This window comes from Carcharodon carcharias, chromosome 4 (genome assembly GCF_017639515.1).
Source record: "Carcharodon carcharias isolate sCarCar2 chromosome 4, sCarCar2.pri, whole genome shotgun sequence".
Taxonomy (NCBI): Eukaryota; Metazoa; Chordata; class Chondrichthyes; order Lamniformes; family Lamnidae; genus Carcharodon; species Carcharodon carcharias.
The window spans coordinates 181,286,112-181,305,636 of NC_054470.1; the positions used below are offsets into that span (position 1 = coordinate 181,286,112).

The 19,525-nt window shown below is 41.9% G+C and overlaps 1 protein-coding gene across 1 annotated transcript in view; it reads left to right on the forward strand.

The window, feature by feature from the left end:
* fbxo8 (F-box protein 8) overlaps positions 1–19,261 on the forward strand; it is a 68,314-nt gene extending 49,053 nt beyond the window's left edge. Inside the window, exons 4-6 of the mRNA XM_041185425.1 lie at positions 4,060–4,178; positions 8,642–8,838; positions 12,230–19,261. Of these exons, the coding sequence (XP_041041359.1) occupies positions 4,060–4,178; positions 8,642–8,838; positions 12,230–12,417 (504 nt within the window). The 3' untranslated portion in view covers positions 12,418–19,261. The remainder of the gene's footprint in view (positions 1–4,059; positions 4,179–8,641; positions 8,839–12,229) is intronic.
* Positions 19,262–19,525: the final 264 nt, after the last annotated feature.

The window sequence follows — 19,525 nt, forward strand, 5'->3', positions numbered from 1 at the left end:
TCTCACCCGTGCCACCTCCCCTAGACCAAGGCCCCCCTTGCCCCACACCCGAGCCCCCTCGTTCTCTCTCGGCACCTCTCTCTGTCCACTCTCCCTCCCCCTGCCCCCTCTCTCTGCCCTCTCTCTCTCTGCCCTCTCTCTCTCTGCCCTCTCTCTCACTGTCCCTCTCTGTCTCTCTCTCCCTCTCTGCCCTCTCCCTCTCTGCCCTCTCCCTCTCTGCCCTCTCTCTCTCTGCCCTCTTTCTCTCTCTCTGCCCTCTCTCTCTCTGCCCTCTTTCTCTCTCTCTGCCCTCTCTCTGCCCTCTCTCTCTCTCTGCCCTCTCTCTCTCTGCCCTCTTTCTCTCTCTCTGCCCTCTTTCTCTCTCTGTCTCTCTCTGCCCTCTCTGTCTCTCTCTGCCCTCTCTGTCTCTCTCTCTCTGTCTCTCTCTCTCTGTCTCTCTCTCTCTGTCTCTCTCTCTCTGTCTCTCTCTCTCTCTGTCTCTCTCTCTCTCTGTCTGTCTCTCTCTCTCTCTGTCTCTCTCTCTCTCTGTCTCTCTCTCTCTCTGTCTCTCTCTCTCTCTGTCTCTCTCTCTCTCTGTCTCTCTCTCTGTCTCTCTGTCTCTCTCTCTGCCCTCTCTCTGCCCTCTCTCTGCCCGCTCTCTTTCTGCCCGCTCTCTTTCTGCCCGCTCTCTTTCTGCCCGCTCTCTTTCTGCCCGCTCTCTTTCTGCCCGCTCTCTTTCTGCCCGCTCTCTTTCTGCCCGCTCTCTTTCTGCCCGCTCTCTCTCTGCCCGCTCTCTCTCTGCCCGCTCTCTCTCTGCCCGCTCTCTCTCTGCCCGCTCTCTCTCTGCCCGCTCTCTCTCTGCCCGCTCTCTCTCTGCCCGCTCTCTCTCTGCCCGCTCTCTCTCTGCCCGCTCTCTCTCTGCCCGCTCTCTCTCTGCCTGCTCTCCCTGCCCGCTCTCTCTCTGCCCTCTCTCTGCCCTCTTTCTCTCTGCCCTCTCTGTCTCTCTCTCTGTCTCTCTCTCTGTCTCTCTCTCTGTCTCTCTCTCTGTCTCTCTCTCTGTCTCTCTCTCTGTCTCTCTCTCTGTCTCTCTCTCTGTCTCTCTCTCTGCCCTCTCTGTGCCCTCTCTCTCTGTGCCCTCTCTGTCTCTCTCCGCATTCTCTGTCTCTCTCTGTCTCTGTCCTCTCTGTGTCCTCTCTGTGTCCTCTCTCTGTGTCCTCTCTCTGTGTCCTCTCTCTGTGTCCTCTCTCTGTGTCCTCTCTCTGTGTCCTCTCTCTGTGTCCTCTCTCTGTGTCCTCTCTCTGTGTCCTCTCTCTGTGTCCTCTCTCTGTGTCCTCTCTCTGTGTCCTCTCTCTGTGTCCTCTCTCTGTGTCCTCTCTCTGTGTCCTCTCTCTGTGTCCTCTCTCTGTGTCCTCTCTCTGTGTCCTCTCTCTGCCTCTGCCTCTCTCTCTGCCTCTGCCTCTCTCTCTGCCTCTGCCTCTCTCTCTGCCTCTGCCTCTCTCTCTGCCTCTGCCTCTCTCTCTGCCTCTGCCTCTCTCTCTGCCTCTGCCTCTCTCTCTGTCTCTGCCCTCTCTCTGTCTCTGCCCTCTCTCTGTCTCTGCCCTCTCTCTGTCTCTGCCCTCTCTCTCTGTCTCTGCCCTCTCTCTCTGTCTCTGCCCTCTCTCTCTGCCCTCTCTCTCTGTCTCTGCCCTCTCTCTCTGTCTCTGCCTTCTCTCTCTGTCTCTGCCTTCTCTCTCTGTCTCTGCCTTCTCTCTCTGTCTCTGCCTTCTCTCTCTGTCTCTGCCTTCTCTCTCTGTCTCTGCCTTCTCTCTCTGTCTCTGCCTTCTCTCTCTGTCTCTGCCTTCTCTCTCTGTCTCTGCCTTCTCTCTCTGTCTCTGCCTTCTCTCTCTGTCTCTGCCTTCTCTCTCTGTCTCTGCCTTCTCTCTCTGTCTCTGCCTTCTCTCTCTGTCTCTGCCCTTCTCTCTCTGTCTCTGCCCTCTCTCTCTGTCTCTGCCCTCTCTCTCTGTCTCTGCCCTCTCTCTCTGTCTCTGCCCTCTCTCTCTGTCTCTGCCCTCTCTCTCTGTCTCTGCCCTCTCTCTCTGTCTCTGCCCTCTCTCTCTGTCTCTGCCCTCTCTCTCTGTCTCTGCCCTCTCTCTCTGTCTCTGCCCTCTCTCTCTGTCTCTGCCCTCTCTCTCTCATACTTGACAGATATCACTGATACTTGGGAGGATTTCGTATCCTGTTCCTTTATAATGAGGCCACTGGAAAGTCAGCTCCTGCTCAGATCAGGTGGCTCTCAGATTTAGAGTCAAAAAACCAGCTCAGTTGTATTCACTTCATGATACTTTTACAATTCTACCCATTACACATTGGCTCAAAGCATTTGCATTTCACCACAGGTCATAAAAATGGCGTAATTTTCCAGCCATTCACACTGCAGTGACTTTATTGCTTTGTGTTATAATGCGTACATAATTCCTTGTCACAAAAAAAATTCAGGGGAAGAATTTTCCAGTCGGTGAGCCGGGGTTGGGCCCGATGTCACTGCATGTCAGTTAGATTTTCAGTTCGGCGGGCACGCAGCTGACTCGGCTGTGCGCCCACCGAACTGTCAAAGGCCTATTAAGGTCATTTAAATAGCAATTAATTAAATTACCTGAGCTGCCTGTCCAACCTTAAGGCTGGCGGGGGGGGTGGTGCAGGTGTAGAGCCCAGGCGGCCTTCGCATTTTTCATGAAACCTCATCCACGGGCAGGATGAGGTTTCATCAAGTGTTTTAAAATTCAATAAAAATTATTATAAAAATTCATTGACATGTCCCAGCTCATGTGACACTTTTTTTTTCCTTCATTTAAATTTTCAAACATCAAACTGATCTCCCTGAGGCACCTCTGTGCCTCAGGGAGATTTCTGCGCTCTTTCACGCACATGCGCGAAAGAACACAGGCCTGGACTCAGGGAATGCCCCCCCTCCCACCACCCCCCCCCAACCTCACCTACACAGGCAGCACTTAGTGCTTTCAGGTGAGCGTCGTGCTGGGCAGGCCTTAATTGGCCCACCCACGTAAACTGGCAGCGCAGACCCGATCAGGTTCGCGCTCGCACCTGCCCGCCCTGGCACAAACTACCCCCCCAACAGGGGGAAAATTCAGCCCCAGTCCTTTTTGTCTTCAGCCACTCTAATCCCTAGAGCCAGTGGATTACTTTTGAAGGATGTCACTTGGTTTTTTTGGGCAGATATAATGGCCAATTTGTGCTTAGCAACGTTTCACAAATCACAAGCAGCTGAATGCCCAGTTAATCCGTTTTGATGGTGCTGGTTTTAGGGATGAATATTTGCCAGAAGACCTGAAGAACCCCTACCCTTTGAAGAAATGCCATGAGATCTTTTACATCTACCTGAACAGGCAGACAGGATCTCAATTTAATATGTCATGCAGAAAATTGGCATTTCCAATAATGTGTCATTCTCTAAATGCAGCACTGAAAGATCAAATTAGATAATGCATTGGAGTTAGTTGCATCAAACTTTTTGGTGCAGAGGTGACATTGCTATCACTGCACCGAGTTAGTAGCAGGAACAAAAATGCATTTCTACGTATGGCCAATTTAGAATTTTCTCAAAGCGATTTATATAACTTAAATGTTTCTCATTCTTGGCTTTGCCTTCCTTTGGCATGATATTTTCATGGTTCTCACAATTCAGAAGCGATCATGATTCACAAAGCATTTCATCAGTTTCAACTGTGTGTGTGCATTCTAATTGTACAGTGGTAATATCCTAGGTGAACATAAAGAAGGTTCTTCTTGGGGCTAACCTGCAAGACAACTATCTAATTTGCAAGTTTTCCTAATTGTTATTATCTGGACATGGAAACTGAGGATTATGAGTGTTACAGTTTCAATACTGTGCTCTAAATAGCCTTGAGTGTGTAAATTTGCTGATCCCACCTACACCCTGCTCTTTAGATTTGCTTACCTCGTAGATGTTGCTGAAAACAACGCCACTGCTTTTACCCAATATTTATTGATCTTGTTAAGAGAAATGTTGTAATAGTTCTATAATGTTTAAACACATATTACAGAATATGTATTTCCTTATAGGGAATAGGCTACATTTTTCGCAAAGGCATACTGGACAATGTTCCGAAGGAAATTGCAAAGTTTATTTTCTACACAAGAACACTAAATTGGAAGAAACTTCGAATTTATTTAGATGACAGGTAATATTCTTATAAATATATCTGATCCCAAACCAGAGGTTATTCAGAATTAACAACAACAACTTTGTTGTATAATTTAATGAAACGTCTCATAGAAGCATTATGAAAGAAAGTATGACACCAAGCCACGTATTAGGTATTGACCAAGAGCTTGGTCAAATTGGAAGTTTTAAGCAGGAAAGCAAGGTAGAGAGGTGTAAGGAAGGAATTCCAGAGCTTGGGGCCTAGGCAACTGAAGACATGGCTACCAATGGGGAGCAGTTATAATTGGGAATGCACAAGAGGCCATAATTTGAGGAGCATAGATACCTCAGGATGTTGTGGGGCTGGAGGAGATTTTAGATAAAGGGAAGGGCGAGGCCAGTGAGGGATTCAAAAACAAGCGTGAGAATTTTAAAGTCAAGACATAGCTCGACCAGGAGCCAGTGTAAATTTACAAACACGGTGATAGAGAAACAGGACTTGCTGCAAGTTCAGGCATGGGCAGCTGAGTTTTGGCTGACCTCAAGTTTGCAGGAAGTAGAATGTGGGAGATCTGCCCAGAGTGCGTAGGAATAGTCAAGTCTCTTGGTAACAAATGCATGAATGAGAGTTTCAACAACTGATGAACTGAGACAGGGGTGAAGTCAGGCAATGTTCAGGTGGAAATAAGTGTAATTAACCATCTAGTGTAGAATAGGAATTGGTACCCAATCTGGTATATCTGTGACTCCGGTCCCACACCAACACTGTTGACTGTTTAAAAAACAGAAAATGCTGGAAAAACTCAGCAGGTCTAACAGCGTCTGTGGAGGAAAAGACAGAGTTAACGTTTCAAGTCCATATGACTCTGAAGAAGAGTCATATGGACTCGAAACATTAACTCTGTTTCTCTGTCCACAGATGCTGTTAGACCTGCTGAGTTTATCCAGCATTTTCTGTTTTTGTTTCAGATTTCCAGCATTCGCAGTATTTTGTTTTTAATCTTACTGTTGACTGGTATCTGCTCTCTGAAGTTGTCTAACTTAGTTATAGCAAACCACTACACTGAAGTGGTTCAAGAAGCAGGCCCTCCACCACCCTCACAGCAATTAGGGATGGGCAATAAATGGCAGCCTTGCCAGTGACTCCCGCGTTCCAAGAATGAATTTTCGAAGAGGCAAGTTGTGAGGCTGATCCCTGGTATTAAAGGACTGAATTATGAGGGAGAAAACTGGAAAAAATTTAAGTTGGTCAGCCTTCACAGAATGTGACTGCGGTGGGATATTACAGTTCTATAACTCACTCAGCTCTATGAAGGAAAGGTAAATTGGAGCATCACAGAGTTTTGGACTTCCATCTTGGGTTTGGGCATTGTATCGTGCCGAGCCACTTTAACAATCTAAGATCCTGGATTTTATGTAAAAGCCTGAGGTACATACAAATATAAGCTGCAAACATGTTGAGATGCTCCCAGGCCAAGGCTTTCAAATACATTTTTTTCTGAGTCATCCGTATTGTGTTCTTTCAAGCATGTTCTCTGAACTTCAGAGCGAAATGCGAAAATCAAAGCACTGGAAAATGACGTATAAAGCAAATGAACTAAGTACTAAAACTGGGCACTTGTTTTCCTGTGTTTTTTAAAACATAAATATGTGTTCAATCTATTAATTTAACTTGCCTTTAAAGGCAATTTAAAAGAATAAAATCTGTATGATTGCGTAAATTGGCTGTTGGTCATATTTTTTTGATTATTGCACATATCTATTGTTGAAAAAATTAGCTTCCATTGGCAACTTAATTGTGAATAATTTGTTGCAATTCCTCTTGAAAGTTCACAAGATCTCTTTTTTTTAAATCCAGTCCTGTTATTAACTCAAGCTAGGTTTCTCTATCATTATTTAGCTTTCTAGATAGCCCTTTATTTTCTTTCCCCCTCCTCGCCAATTTCCTCCTGCACATCCCCTGCTTGCTGGGGTGCAGTTTCATGGTTCCTAGTCCAGTACCTCATCCTGATGACATTACTCTGTCATAAGCCTGGACAATGAGTAGGAAATAGACCTTGATCACAGAGACATCATGTCGAATTTGATTCTGTTCTCGCCTATCATATATTGGTGTATGCACATCCACATGTATGCATGCACATTGACTTAATAAGCCGAACACCATTCAGAGGGACTAATTCTGGTTGATTTTCAAACTGGCACACTGAAGCTATTTTGTAGCACTGGCTATCTCAGCATCAGAAATTGAACCTGAAATTTCCTGGTCTTCTGCCAAATTATACAACCTCTTCTACAACCTTCACCTCTTTGCCATCAGCATCCATATAAACCAGATAAATTCTTGCAGCCTTGCGTGGGTTTAGGTGACCTTTTCATCCATAGGTGCACAATATATTAAACAATTTCAGTGTAGTGGATGCAAGATATACCCTGGGAAAATACTTGTATTGGCAATTTTTAGGTTTTCATCTCACATATTTGTAATGTTGGAATTCTAATTGAAATATTAAAGATATTCTAAATTGCAATAAGAAATGATGGGAGCAGGAGTGGAAAGTGGAGTGAGTAAAAGTTTATTTTAATTTTAAAAGTTTTGTGCTCACGTTAATATTACAGTAATAAAGCTACTTGCCATCATATTGTGCGTCATCTCCACTAGTGAGTCACATGGTCACTCTTCCATTCAAATATTTTCAAACACAGTCTCATTATTTCAGCTTAAGCAATTTACTTGGCCTTTTCCCAGCTAAGACACATTCCTCCTTGGAATATTGATCCTCAGTCCTTATAATAACATTCACTATTATTTCACCTAAATTGGCTCTGTTGCTGCACGCAAACCATTCTAGCCTTCATTATCGATCATTCTGTAGTCCTGGCTGACATCCAGAAACTTCCACATGCAGTACATGCCAAAAACATCCAGCCTCTGGCTCTCTGCCACATTCAAAGTCCAGTTCAGAGCACCATGTTCAAGCATTGACTTGGCACTCGCTTCATAAATTCTCCCATATCCACTGATAGAGCTTTTACTCTCAAATTTTTTCCACAATTTATCAATAAACACCAACGCTTCATGCACCTTATAACCTTCATCTCTTTTTCACTTCTTCCTCTGCCAAATTATCTAACCTCTTCTACCACCTTCACCTCCTTGCCATCAGCATCCACCCTCTTTAGTAACCATTCATTCTTCTGTTCTTCTTTATGTTCAGAGTATATTGTATATTTTGAGACCCTTAAAAGGTTTTCATCTTGCTTTTTGCATCTTTAAGCTCCCTGCTTTCAGTGGTTCTATTATACTCTTTCCTGTTCATGATGCAGCCCTTACTTTCGGGGCTGTGTCTACTCGCTACTGTATCTTCTTTCCCCTTTGAATCACTCTGACATTTTTCTTTTGACCATTTCTTCCATCAAGCCTTTCCCTCAAGCTTAGCACCTTAGCTTTCTCAGCTGATATACAAAGTTTGTTAACATAATTTTTTTCCCCCACACTGAAAGACCTGCATAAAGTTTTCCAAAAGAGTCTGCAAACCTTGATTTTCCATACTCTTGGTGCTTTTCGTTCCTGTGTGAGCGTATAATCAGCACATCCACTCCCTGTGTCCTTCTCGCTTGGGAGCATAGGCCTTCCCTAGCACACTCGTGTTTCAATACCTCTGAAATTCGTCCTCTACTCTCCATCACTCTTCTCATAAAATGGAGTTTTTTCCCACCAGGCTCCAAACCTGACATACATTTTCCACATTGTTCTGATAAGACTGAGGAGGGCTTTAGCTACTTCAGCTCCTGAAAGGGAAACAATTCTCTCTGGTAGGGAGTCCAGAACAAGGAGGCATAACCTTAAAATTAGAGCTAGAATGTTCAGGGGTAATGTCAGAAAGCACTTCTTCACATTAGGGGGAATGGAAATCTGGAAATCGCTCCTTCAAAAGCTGTAGGTCGGTTGTAAATTTGGCAACTGAGAGTAAAAGATTTTTGTTAACGAGGATATTTTTTTATTATCTATTCATGGGATATGGTCTTTGCTAGCTAGGCCAGCATTTATTGCCCATCCCTAGCTGCCCTTAAGGTGGTGGTGGTGAGCTGCCTTCTTGAACTGCTGCAGTCCATTGCTGGTAGGTTTTGTGGAACCAAAACAGGTAGATGGAGTTAAGATACAGACCAGCCATTATCTAATTGAATGGTATAGCAGGCTCAAGGGGCTGAATGGCCTATTCTTTTCCTATGATCCTGCTTTCAGTTACATCAGCAGTACTTACGCATATGCTAATTTTCTTTCCTCTGCTGTGCTCACTGGCTCTTCTACTTCCTGTACCTTAATTTTTCTCACTGAGCATCTCTTTTTTTTATTTCGCTAACTCAGCCAGCCAGCTCTCCAGTCCTGATGCCAGCGAGTGTCTGAGCTGATGGAAGTATATTTGATTTACTTTTGTGATCCTAAATCACAAAACCATGAATGTTTCTTTTACCGCTGCAAACCTTTATTTTCTCTAGGAGGGACGTGTTAGATGAGCTTGTGACGCTGCACAATTTCAGCAACCAGTTCCTACCTAATGCACTAAGAGAGTTCTTTCGGCACATCCATGCTCCTGAAGAACGTGGCGAGTACCTGGAGACTCTAATCACCAAATTTTCGCAACGATTCTGTGCTTGTAACCCTGCTGTTACCAGAGATCTTGGCCTAAGCCCAGGTAATAACCTTTGACCTTTTACAACCTACCTTAGCCTGTAGAGCTCCACCAGACTTTGCAAAGGCCTGGGCCAAAGAATTTGGCTTGAATTCCTGCAGAGATTGTATAAACATGATCTCGTCAGCTCTTTGCAGCTCCCAAGTGTTTTTGGAATTCGGACCAACTACTCATTAATGAAAAAGAATGCGCAAGATGCAGGATGCCGATGACATTTTGCAATCTCAGAAACAAGGAAAAGTCTCTCGACCTTGCTGTTTTTGTTTAAGCTTTGCCTTCTTGGATAAACTGTTCATGACGTATGCATATTTTTCCAAGGCAGAGTTAAGCGTGATTAAGCTTTCTAACAACTTATTCATCATTCACTGAAATAGGGTAAAACAAGTTGTACTATTTTATAGAGTGTTCGATGTATACCAATAATGGCACAACTCATACTAAGTAACCAACTGTATAGACAGCTCTAATGTGTAATCTGATTCTTACTCTGTGATTAGAGTGCACTAATCAGTCAGTTGCCAAAGCCCAAGTTGTGTTGCATTCTACATTCTGCTGCCCAGGGACACCTCTGCACATGCATGTTGGACTCAGAACCCTTCAGCTGAAGGGTTTTATCCCTCTAGATAAATATATAATAGTTTCAGTGCAGATGGTATAGGTAATGCTCAAAAGTTCCTTAAGTAAATTTATAAAGTGTTTGTGCAAGTGTCCAATGATTGCACACCACACAATTTTGAGCTCAACTGATGTGAGGGTTGGTTTTAGTGTGTTCTGAAACCTGATCAGGATTTACATTTGGAGTTATGTTACCATTTCTCTGGTAATGCACAACCAGAATTCCTTCACATCAGTGCATATTTGGGAGTAGCACTATTCAATCAAGTTCGTTATTGTCTCCCGAATTAAACTCAAACCCAAGAAACAGACTAATTACAGTTTCTTACATTAAGAGTGTAGCATATTGATACAAGAATGCTTGGTCAACTTAAAATAGTAAGGAATGAACATCACTGAATGGTTAAATACGTGAGGAATATGGGCAGAATTTTCTGAGACCCAGGCCATTGGCGGGACCTTGCATACAGGGGTAGCTTATCGAGGAATTGTGAGTGGTCTTCTCAGTGTAAAGATGGAAAGGCACAAGCTATAAGCTCAAATAAAGTCATAGGATTAATTAACATATTAATAGGGAGCCAAGTAGTATCAGTACTCCTATAATAGCTGAATTTAAAAAATAATAATGGCATGGAATTAGTCTGTGGGTTTCATTCATTGTGAGCTGGAGAAACAATGTTCAGGTCCTACAGTAAAGCTTCAAAACCTCATGTGGAACACATGGGTCAAACAGCCTGTTAATGCGCTGTCAATACTATGTAAAATCAGCCCAGTGAGTTTAAAGCTAGCCTGGATACAGTGCTTTGAATTCTATTTCATATTTTCAGTATTGGAACAGTTTAAACCATAGCACTAATCTGCCATAATGCTCACCATCAGATTTTTTTTAAAGGCACCAAAGTAGAATAAAGCTGAATGCCAGACTTCCTAATTTGTGTTAGAAATTGTAAAACAAGTTAGAATTATTTGTTATGACATGAATGTTGCCAGCCAGTTGTCAGTCCCGGTTCCAACTGCAGGTTGGCATGAGCTGTTTAATACCAGAGAAGCTATGAATGGAGCCCACAGTGGGCTCGTCAGCTTCTGAAGGTGCTTGAGCTGATGATGCTATCCTGACAAACTGCTGCATCGAGATCCTGGGGCTGCAACGATTGCCCTTCAGCAACCTTAGCTCTCTTCCTGTCTGTCCTGTGTGACTCTGGCCATTGAAAGGTTTTCCCCTCGACCCTCGTTGACCTTAACATTGCTTGCTGCCTGGTGCCATATGCAGTTGAGTACTGCCTTGACATTATGGACACTTCCATCCAGGAACCAGAGTTTAATGCTTCCCAGGGTTCAAATGATGCTAAACTGCTTTAATTTTACCCCTTTAGCTTATGCCATCATTTTAAGCGACCTGTGGTATTACCTTGTGCCTGTTCTTATGATCAGTATCAATTATTTAACAATATAAAAAACATTTAAAAATACGTACTGGTACCTGTATTTAGGTAGCACTTCACTGCACTGTTAGAATGCCTCAAAGCACTTATTTCACATAATTAATTAACGAGTGCGGTGACTATTACTTACAAAATTCCCATTTCATGAGTCAATGTTTTGTACAGTTGCTTAGGCTTTTTCATTTAAGATTTTGATCAGGGGAAGATTTGCAGAGTTGTGGGCAAAAGCATGGCACGAGCAGGATGGGGAAAGAGGTTTCCATCTATGCTATATGATTCTATGCTGCTGAATTTGGGTAAGCTAACTTTCTTCAGGTGTGTGTACATGTGAAGATGTATACGATTCAATTCCTCACTGCTAGTGGGGAGCAGGACTTGCCAGAAATACATCTCAGGCACATAACCTATGAAATTTTGCAGATTAAAAGGCTTGACCTAAAATCATGCACAGTGAACCCTCAATTTTCTACAATGCCCTCCTTGTGAGCATTACTCCCCATTGGATGTGTGGAACCTGTCCTTTAGTGCTTGTTTTATACTAATTATAGCATCTTGTATGCTAAATCCTAAGTTCCAGAATTTCCTCCTAAACTTATCCATTTCTCTCTCCTCCTTTAAACTTACTTTTTGGCCATTCATTTGCTCAGTGTCAAATTCTGTTTCTCTATGAAGTGCCTTGGGACTACATTAAAGCTGATACTTAAATGTAGCTGTTTTATAAATGGTAGGAACTGTGCAATATTGACCAGGATAGAATGGCATCCTGTTTTCTTGTCTCTCCCCGGAGATTGCATAGCTTTTGGCTGGGGTCCCCGTCTATATTTTGTGATGCTCAAGGCATTGCATTTGTGTGTGACAGGTTAGATGGACCAGACACTTGCCTTCTGTATGATGCATTTGCTGTCTGGCCCAGTCAACAACTACCACAGCTTCCTTTTTGAAGGCATGCAGAGAGTCATCACCCATTACGCCAGCTGCCAACACATTCCAGAGGCTCATTAATCCCTGGGAAAAGAAGAACTGCCTAACATCCAGTTTATTCCTGCTCTGATATAATTTAAACAAGAGTGACAAAAGATTTTTTTGTTAAGTTCTATAGGAAATTAGAGGATTATTTTTAAAGTGTCAGTAAGATAAATAACTGGATTCTGACTTTCACTGCCAAAGTGAACAGGTAGCATCTGTTGGTTAAATGGAAAAATCAGCCTTTGTCTTATATGTTTCTATAGAGATCCAACTGCACAACATTGAATTGCTGTCTTGCTAATGACAGGATTATCCAAATTGCACTATCTAGTGTCACATTATTGACTACAAGTTCTGTTTCTTTTATACAGATGCTGTTTATGTACTTTGTTATTCTTTGATCCTGCTTTCCATCGATTTGAATAGTCCACATGTGAAGAACAAGATGTCCAAACGGGAATTCATCCGGAACACTCGTCGGGCTGCCCACAATATTAGTGAGGATTTTGTAGGACATCTATATGACAATATCTACCTTGTTGGTCATGTAGCTGCCTAAAAGCACCATTAACAACACTTGCAGAACATGAAGGTCAAACCTATAAAGTTGCACAATGAAGTATATTGGCCTTTTGTAAACACGAGGATTATTTTAGTGCTGGCCATTGTAACCTCTGTGTACAATCAGATCATTTTTGCTTTCCATCTTGCCATTGTTAGCACTTTGCTAACTGAATACCCGTTTGTGTTTTATATTATTTTAGTTATCATGAGTTGCATATAGTACTGCCAATGGTCTGACGCAGCAGTTTGGGAAATAGCTTAATCTAAAACTGGCATAAAAGTATAAGGACTACAAAAGCATTAGAAATTGGTGGTTGGATTTACAAATTAAGTGGGATTATGAACCCCCCAACTCTTTTTTTTCCCCTTTTTTTAATGCATGTAATGTGTGTAAATATTGCAAAATAAGAGATTTATATAATTTTATTGTGAAGTATTTTAACTAAAAGATTTTTCTCTGTACAAATTAGGTGACTATTTTCTCTTTATTGAGTTAGAACTTTTATGTTATAGAAGCAAAAAAAAGCACTTTGTTATGCAGTTTTTGACATATGAGGTAGTTAGAGTACCAATACTTTTTTCTATGGGGTGATCTGCTACCCAGATTGTACTTACAGAAGATCTATTTTCACATTTAGTATCCTGTCATGAAAGAACACTATTTTAACTGTTATCAAAACATCTTTGAAACTTTATCAAGTTACGTGCGCTGGTTTAAAGAATGCTTGATTGACTAGTAATTTTTATGAAATCCTATTTAAAACTTCGTAAAATGCATTTTTCCTCTGCTTCTCTTTAAACATCTACTTTTATTTATCTTGGCTTTTCACCATAGTGCTATTTTAATAGAAAGTTATCCTGAGGTATTGGCACACTAGGAAGTAGAGATGTTCATCCAAACCAATCTTGTGATATAGTGGGCTGCAGATTACAGGGGTTGGTGAGGTGGATGTGTCGTCCTCCCTGGAAGCAAAGCCGGTTTGGAGCCGGCCCACCCCACAGCCATTACATACTGCAGGCAGGCTAAAAAGCCTGCTAGTAGGACTTCTGGCCCTCACTGGGAAGTAAGTCTTCCCTGCAGGGGCAGCAGCGCCAAGAGCGCATTAATGGGTACTGCCTGAACTGCAAGCAGACCCAAGAAGAAAGCACAGTGGATCCTGGAGCAGGCAAGTCTTGGGTATTGGGCGGGGAGGGTTTGGGCAGTTTAAGAAAGGAACTGGTGGTGGTGCGTTTTGGCGAGCATGTCGGTATCTTGGGGTGGAGGGGAGGGGGGGCTGCTGCGCGCCCCCCCCCCCAATGTACAAAGGGCACCCCATGAAGTTAGTAGCCCTGCTTCCTTCTCACCATTTTAAAACGTTTTGTATAAAAGACAGCCGGCCCACTCCTGTCCGACTGCCCACACTAAACATGTTATAGTGTGAGTAGGGTATTATCTGGGTCAAGTGGCTTGTTAGCAAGCTCAATTGACCCTTGATTATTTATTTAAATATTGCAGGCAGGTTGCCGATTTTGATGCCCACCCACCTGCCACCTTATGTGGGTGAGTTCAGAGGTAGGCGGGAAGGTGGTGGGGTTGGCACCCACCCTATTTTACGTGCCCCCCCACCGAAAACACTCCCGCCTGGTCACGTAACATGTAGCCCAGTGCTTAAGCCAGTTATTATTTAAGTTGGTTCTTGTTGGATGCAAGAAAATCGCCTTGTTCAGTGAGTATCCAAACCGTGCAAGGTCATAAAGGATTCCACATTTGATGCTTGGTCTGTGCTGGGTTAGCTGTTCTCGGCCATGGTGGGAGTGCAAGCGTATTAGAATGGGCTTTGGAGGCCTTATGCTAGCTAGGGGAAACTCAGCCAGAGTTTCCATGATTCAACGCCTAGCACTTGTTGACTTGTGTGCTTCTGAAGGTTGAGGACAGGGTCAGACTTGGCTGTGGTGCCCCATGCAGTTGAATAGCCTTCATGCAGTCAGGATCAAGCCTCGCACGTAAATAATGGCTGCACAGGCAAGCCATCCTTCACAGAACCCATACTTCCACATGGTGTCAATCTGAGAAGAGGAGAGACATGTTGGAAGAAGATAAAAACTGATTTTTGAAAATATTTCCTATTGAAAAGTTGAAGTCAGGTGTCTAAAGGTTATCTTTTATGCAGCAGAAACATCAGAAATGTGTGTTGCACAAACCCTTCTGCTAAAGTGTCCCTTGCTGCTTTATTAGTTTTTACATGTATTCCGTTAGCTACATGTGCATGTAAGGCAAGGCACTCCTACAACCACTAGGAGGAGGAAGGCAAAAAGTAATTTAGGATTTTATCACTTGGATTACAGCTCCTGCACATGTCATTGATATATATTCCATCAAGGAGTGATTTACGTAGTGCAGAGTTATTTGATTTAGGGAAAACACAGAAGCTCAGATGGGATAAGGGTCCAAAATGATCTTTTTTTAATTACTCCCCTATAATGCACTGGAAATGGTCTCTGTTTCCTTTCCATGTGATATGTTTCTGGTTCCATAATGAGAACTCAATATCATTCTAATGTTCCAATGGCCTCGTTACTAATTATCATCGGTACGCTTATAGGTTGAAGTAGATAAATTGCTGTTTTGATGCATGAAAGACACAGTGCACCAACGACTAATGGAAAAATAATATTTAGGGTAGTATATTTGGCAAAAACACCCCATACTTTCTCTGGAACCTGGGTTTCTACCTAGATTAAACTAATAAGTGCAAGTCTTTTGATTGGCTAAGGGGTTCCATGTAAAGTGGGTTTTGGCAGCCTGAACCTTGTCCTCAGTGAGCACAATGCACAATCCTCAGCACAAAATGGCCGCAATTAGATCCACATTGAGCAACAGCTAGACAACATCATTCAGATGTGTCAGAAAATCAAAAAACTCCCACCTGAGAGGTAGGCTAGCTGTTGTGTAGTTAGAGAACAAGTTCATCTGGGTCTTTATTTGTGGAGGACTGAATTTTCCCATGGGCTTCGGGACTCCAAGGTCAGAACCAAATAGGGGGTCCCGATTCCGCACTTGTCAACAGCAGGGACAGGGTCAGTAATCTCCCCAGAGGCAAGTGGGCTTGCTGTCCAATTAAGGAGGATGGGCTGGCTCCCAATGCTGCCGGCCTGATCAGTGAGCTAGCAGCTCTGGTGTCTCAGCAGACCCACCAGGAGAGGTGGGTGCTACTCGGGCAGGTTGGGGATCGTGTGGATGCTTCTATACGGAAAATGATAGACCCCTTGAAATGAAGAGGAAAGCCCTACAGGCATACTTGTGGGCTGGGGGAGGGTGGGGGTGCAGTTTTTCGTGCCTGTAACCTCAGTATTGGGGCATGGAGCCTCCAGTTCTGATGACATCCCCCCCCACCCCACCCTACATCAGCCTGGGAGGCCACCTACAATGAGCTGGCAGCTTCCACACATGGTGGGGTGCTGTTCTGCCACTGCCAAAATGTCAGCGAGGTTGCAAGTTCACCCCTAATTGGGGCCTTAAGTATGTAAATCGGCTGCCCACCTCCATGCAGCAAGCAGCTGATCCATGTCAGCCCACGGAAAGTTCCTAGCAGTGAGAGTGCATCAGGTCCAGTCCAGACATGACCCTTATTTTCTCTGACACCCCCTCCTCCCAGCCTGCCATCACAGGGGCAGGAAAGTTTATGCTACATTGCATTTTACAAAAATTGGAGGGCAAGAATAATTTGACTCATCAGTACTCACCTTTACTTTTCCTGGTAATTTTAAGATTCCGACACACATATTCCTTCAGCTGTATTGGTTGTAGCACATGCCAATGACACGAGCGTAAGTGTTGAATTAAAAAGGCAAACGGTGGGAGATGTCAACTGACACAATGTAGTATCCTTGAGAAGTAGCAGTGATGGAAGATGGTTGCTGTTTTGCAAGGCCTGCTTCCCTATATAAAACCATTGCCCAAAACACTGACCTGAGGATTCTCTGTATCAGCCAAGAAGGTGGTACTTTCAGGGGAGTCACGAAAATCTAATTGAAAATTCATCATGGCTTAGTTTTTTCAGTTCTGCATTGCAGAAATACAAATAAAAAGTTCAAAGAATAACAGAAAATGTTCAATAAGCCACTTTTCAATTCGGTACAAACATTTATTGTCAAAACATAGGATGATCTTTTCAGTTTACAGACTCTTTTAAAAAAAAAAATGTTAATCTAAATGTTGCTATAAATGAAATGTATTTGAGTTGAATTGTAAGTAGGTAACTGCTCTTTTGCACAGGAATTCATTGTAGAATTATCTTAATTGAATATTCTGTATATTTAAGTTTATTCTATATTTGTCTCTGACAATTGCTGCTATCATGTATTACAGGTAGCAGTCTTCCGAAAATCTAGCCCCTGGATGCAAAATAATATAATGGTGGGGGGAATCGCTTTTTAATTTCCAAATGTAGTTTTAGTTAGCATTGAATAAGTTTATTTTTTTACATAATCTTTTGTTGATAGATTGTATATAACGTTACCAAAAAATAGGTTTTATATTAAAAACATAGGAATTGCTTACCATCCTGTTAGTTGCATGATGCAACGATAATAGAGTTGTTGACTAATTATTAGCAACCAATCTCTATCTATTAGTCTACTGCAGACTGAAAAATGAGGTGGGAACACCCCCAGTATAGAACCGTAGGCCCTAAGTCACCTTCCTTCCTCCCAGGCATATTCTTCCACTCGATTGTCAAAATAGTGTTTTGGAGAAGACTTTGGCCAAAGATTTTCTCTCTGCACTTGCCAGTTTCTGATTTTCCACCCATTAAAATAATTTCGAGGAAACTTAAGGGTTGGTGAACACAAGCAGAGGCCACCCTTTTTGTGTGCTCCATGTGTAGCAATATAGTAATGTGTTTATAAAGAATGCATTTGCAGTTTTTTTTTTTAACATGGCGCATACACAGAAAAACTTCCCTGCAGTTTTGACCCTCATACTGACTGCTTTAATGAAATATGGAAGGAACTGGTCAACTTTTGTAATCCATTTTGTCAATAATATAATCAGGGTTTTACACTAATCTTGTGTATCCATCTTCCAACTAAAAGACTGTTGTGGCACTGTTCGAGAAGTTTAGCTTTCTGTTTTATTTTGAAGTTTGGCAAAAGACTCTAGAATTAACTTTCTGTAACTTAGGGTTGCCTTCACTTCAACTTAACTAAATCCTGCTGGTGAACTGACATCCAAAAATTAGGCGCAGCTTTTTCAAGCAGCAAATTGTATTGTGTTCCCCAAAATACTGAACAAAATACTTACCGGGGAACCCCATTCCATTATGATTGATTCCATCCTCATGGTACTTGGAGTAGAAGCAGTGTGATTAGCCCTAGAATGCTGCATGTCCTGGTACCGTAGGGCCTATCAGAAATAATAAACCCATTCACTTCACCACAGTTCTAACAGGGAATTGAATTTCCTGTTTTACAGCTTCATTTTGCTGCTTTATGCAAGATTCAGATGTAGTAATGCGTCTACAATGCAGGGAATGTTTTTTTTAAACAAGCATATAAATCGGAGTGTAATCATCTCCAATCCTCATTTTGTTTTAATGCACTGAAAGTTATTTTAAATCAACTGCATCTTTTTGGTGAAACGATTTAAGAACTAATTGTCGCTTGATGGCACAGAACTTGAGTATTTGTGCAAAATGAAACGTCCTGTTGAGGTTTTGCTTCTTGTACTCATCAGGACAAATTAACTAATTATCCTAGAAATCTCTCCACTGAGTTGGTTGCACATTAATTTTGTGTGTCTTCTAAAAAAAAAGTTGCTGTGCTCTCACTGTGATCGGGGATCTTTTTGCAATGTGAAAAGGTATCCCCTGATTCTATAATATTGATAAGTACATTTTTTTAAATTATATAACCAATCTGATGTCTTATGGTTTTACTGAAAATGATGGTAAGAAAAATAGCTTCAATATGCAACCAGCTGCACAGGAAATCTGATCATCAAGCATCAGTGAAGTTTACAGATTTTACCATATGATTAACAGCAACAGGAAAGTAGTGAAAACTTGATCATTTGAGACATAGACTGCAACAAAATTAATTTTTAAAATCCTATGTGTTATTACAGGACATCATTTCTTAAACAATCCTGCATAGACTATTTGCTTTTCAGAAAATTCAGTTTTACTAAAAGATACAGCGGTACACCAACTTGAATTTTTAATCAGCCTTTGTATCAAATATTTCAATATTTTATACTGCTGGTATTTAAGCAGCAATAAACCATGTTTTTTGATATTTGATTGGAGATAGTTGCTACATGTCAATGGTTAGGCACATGCGCTGAGAAATAGATTTACTCACGTTGCAAGACATTCTGTGTGTTTCGAGTAATTTTTATTCGCACCCTTTTGTTGACTTATGAATAGTCCTGGAGAAGCTTTCCTCTGTGCACTGGGAGAATTATAGACTTTTTTCATATAAAATTGGTATGACCTTTGTTACATGTATCACATCCCAGAGGAAACTTCCCTCCAGAGTGGAATATTTTACATTTTGTTTCCCACCCTCCCCTTTATGTGATTTTAAAACTTGCAGTTTTATGTCAGAGAAGAGTGAAGATGCCTGAAATATGAGGCTTCTTCAAGTGTGTGTGTTTTCAATGTGAGTGTATTCGCCTCTACTTACAGATTGAAGTAAAGATCTTTTGACTCAAGGCGATGAATGTATAGGAATTTTATAAAAAATGACTGGAAGGATGCTTAATTTAATGGAATTAAATATTTACTTTTTCTTTTACATCTGTTAATTATGATATGTACTTTGAGGTTTATAACTTTTATTAAAAACAACTGTCAAATTGATATTTTGTTTTCTGTGTCATACAAAAAGCATCTTGCATTCAGCAGTAAATCAAATCATCTATTCAGTTTTACAATATTATTTCTGAATGTTTACAAAGAAATTTAAGTTTTGAATTTTAACAGTGAGATTATTGTAGAGAATTATTTTAACAATGTTCAAGGATATTGAAACTTTAGCAATTCACAATGCAACTAATGCTTTTATTTTGTGAGGTGGTTTTATAATAAATACCTTGTTCCATGCTTTATAGAATTACTTAAAAA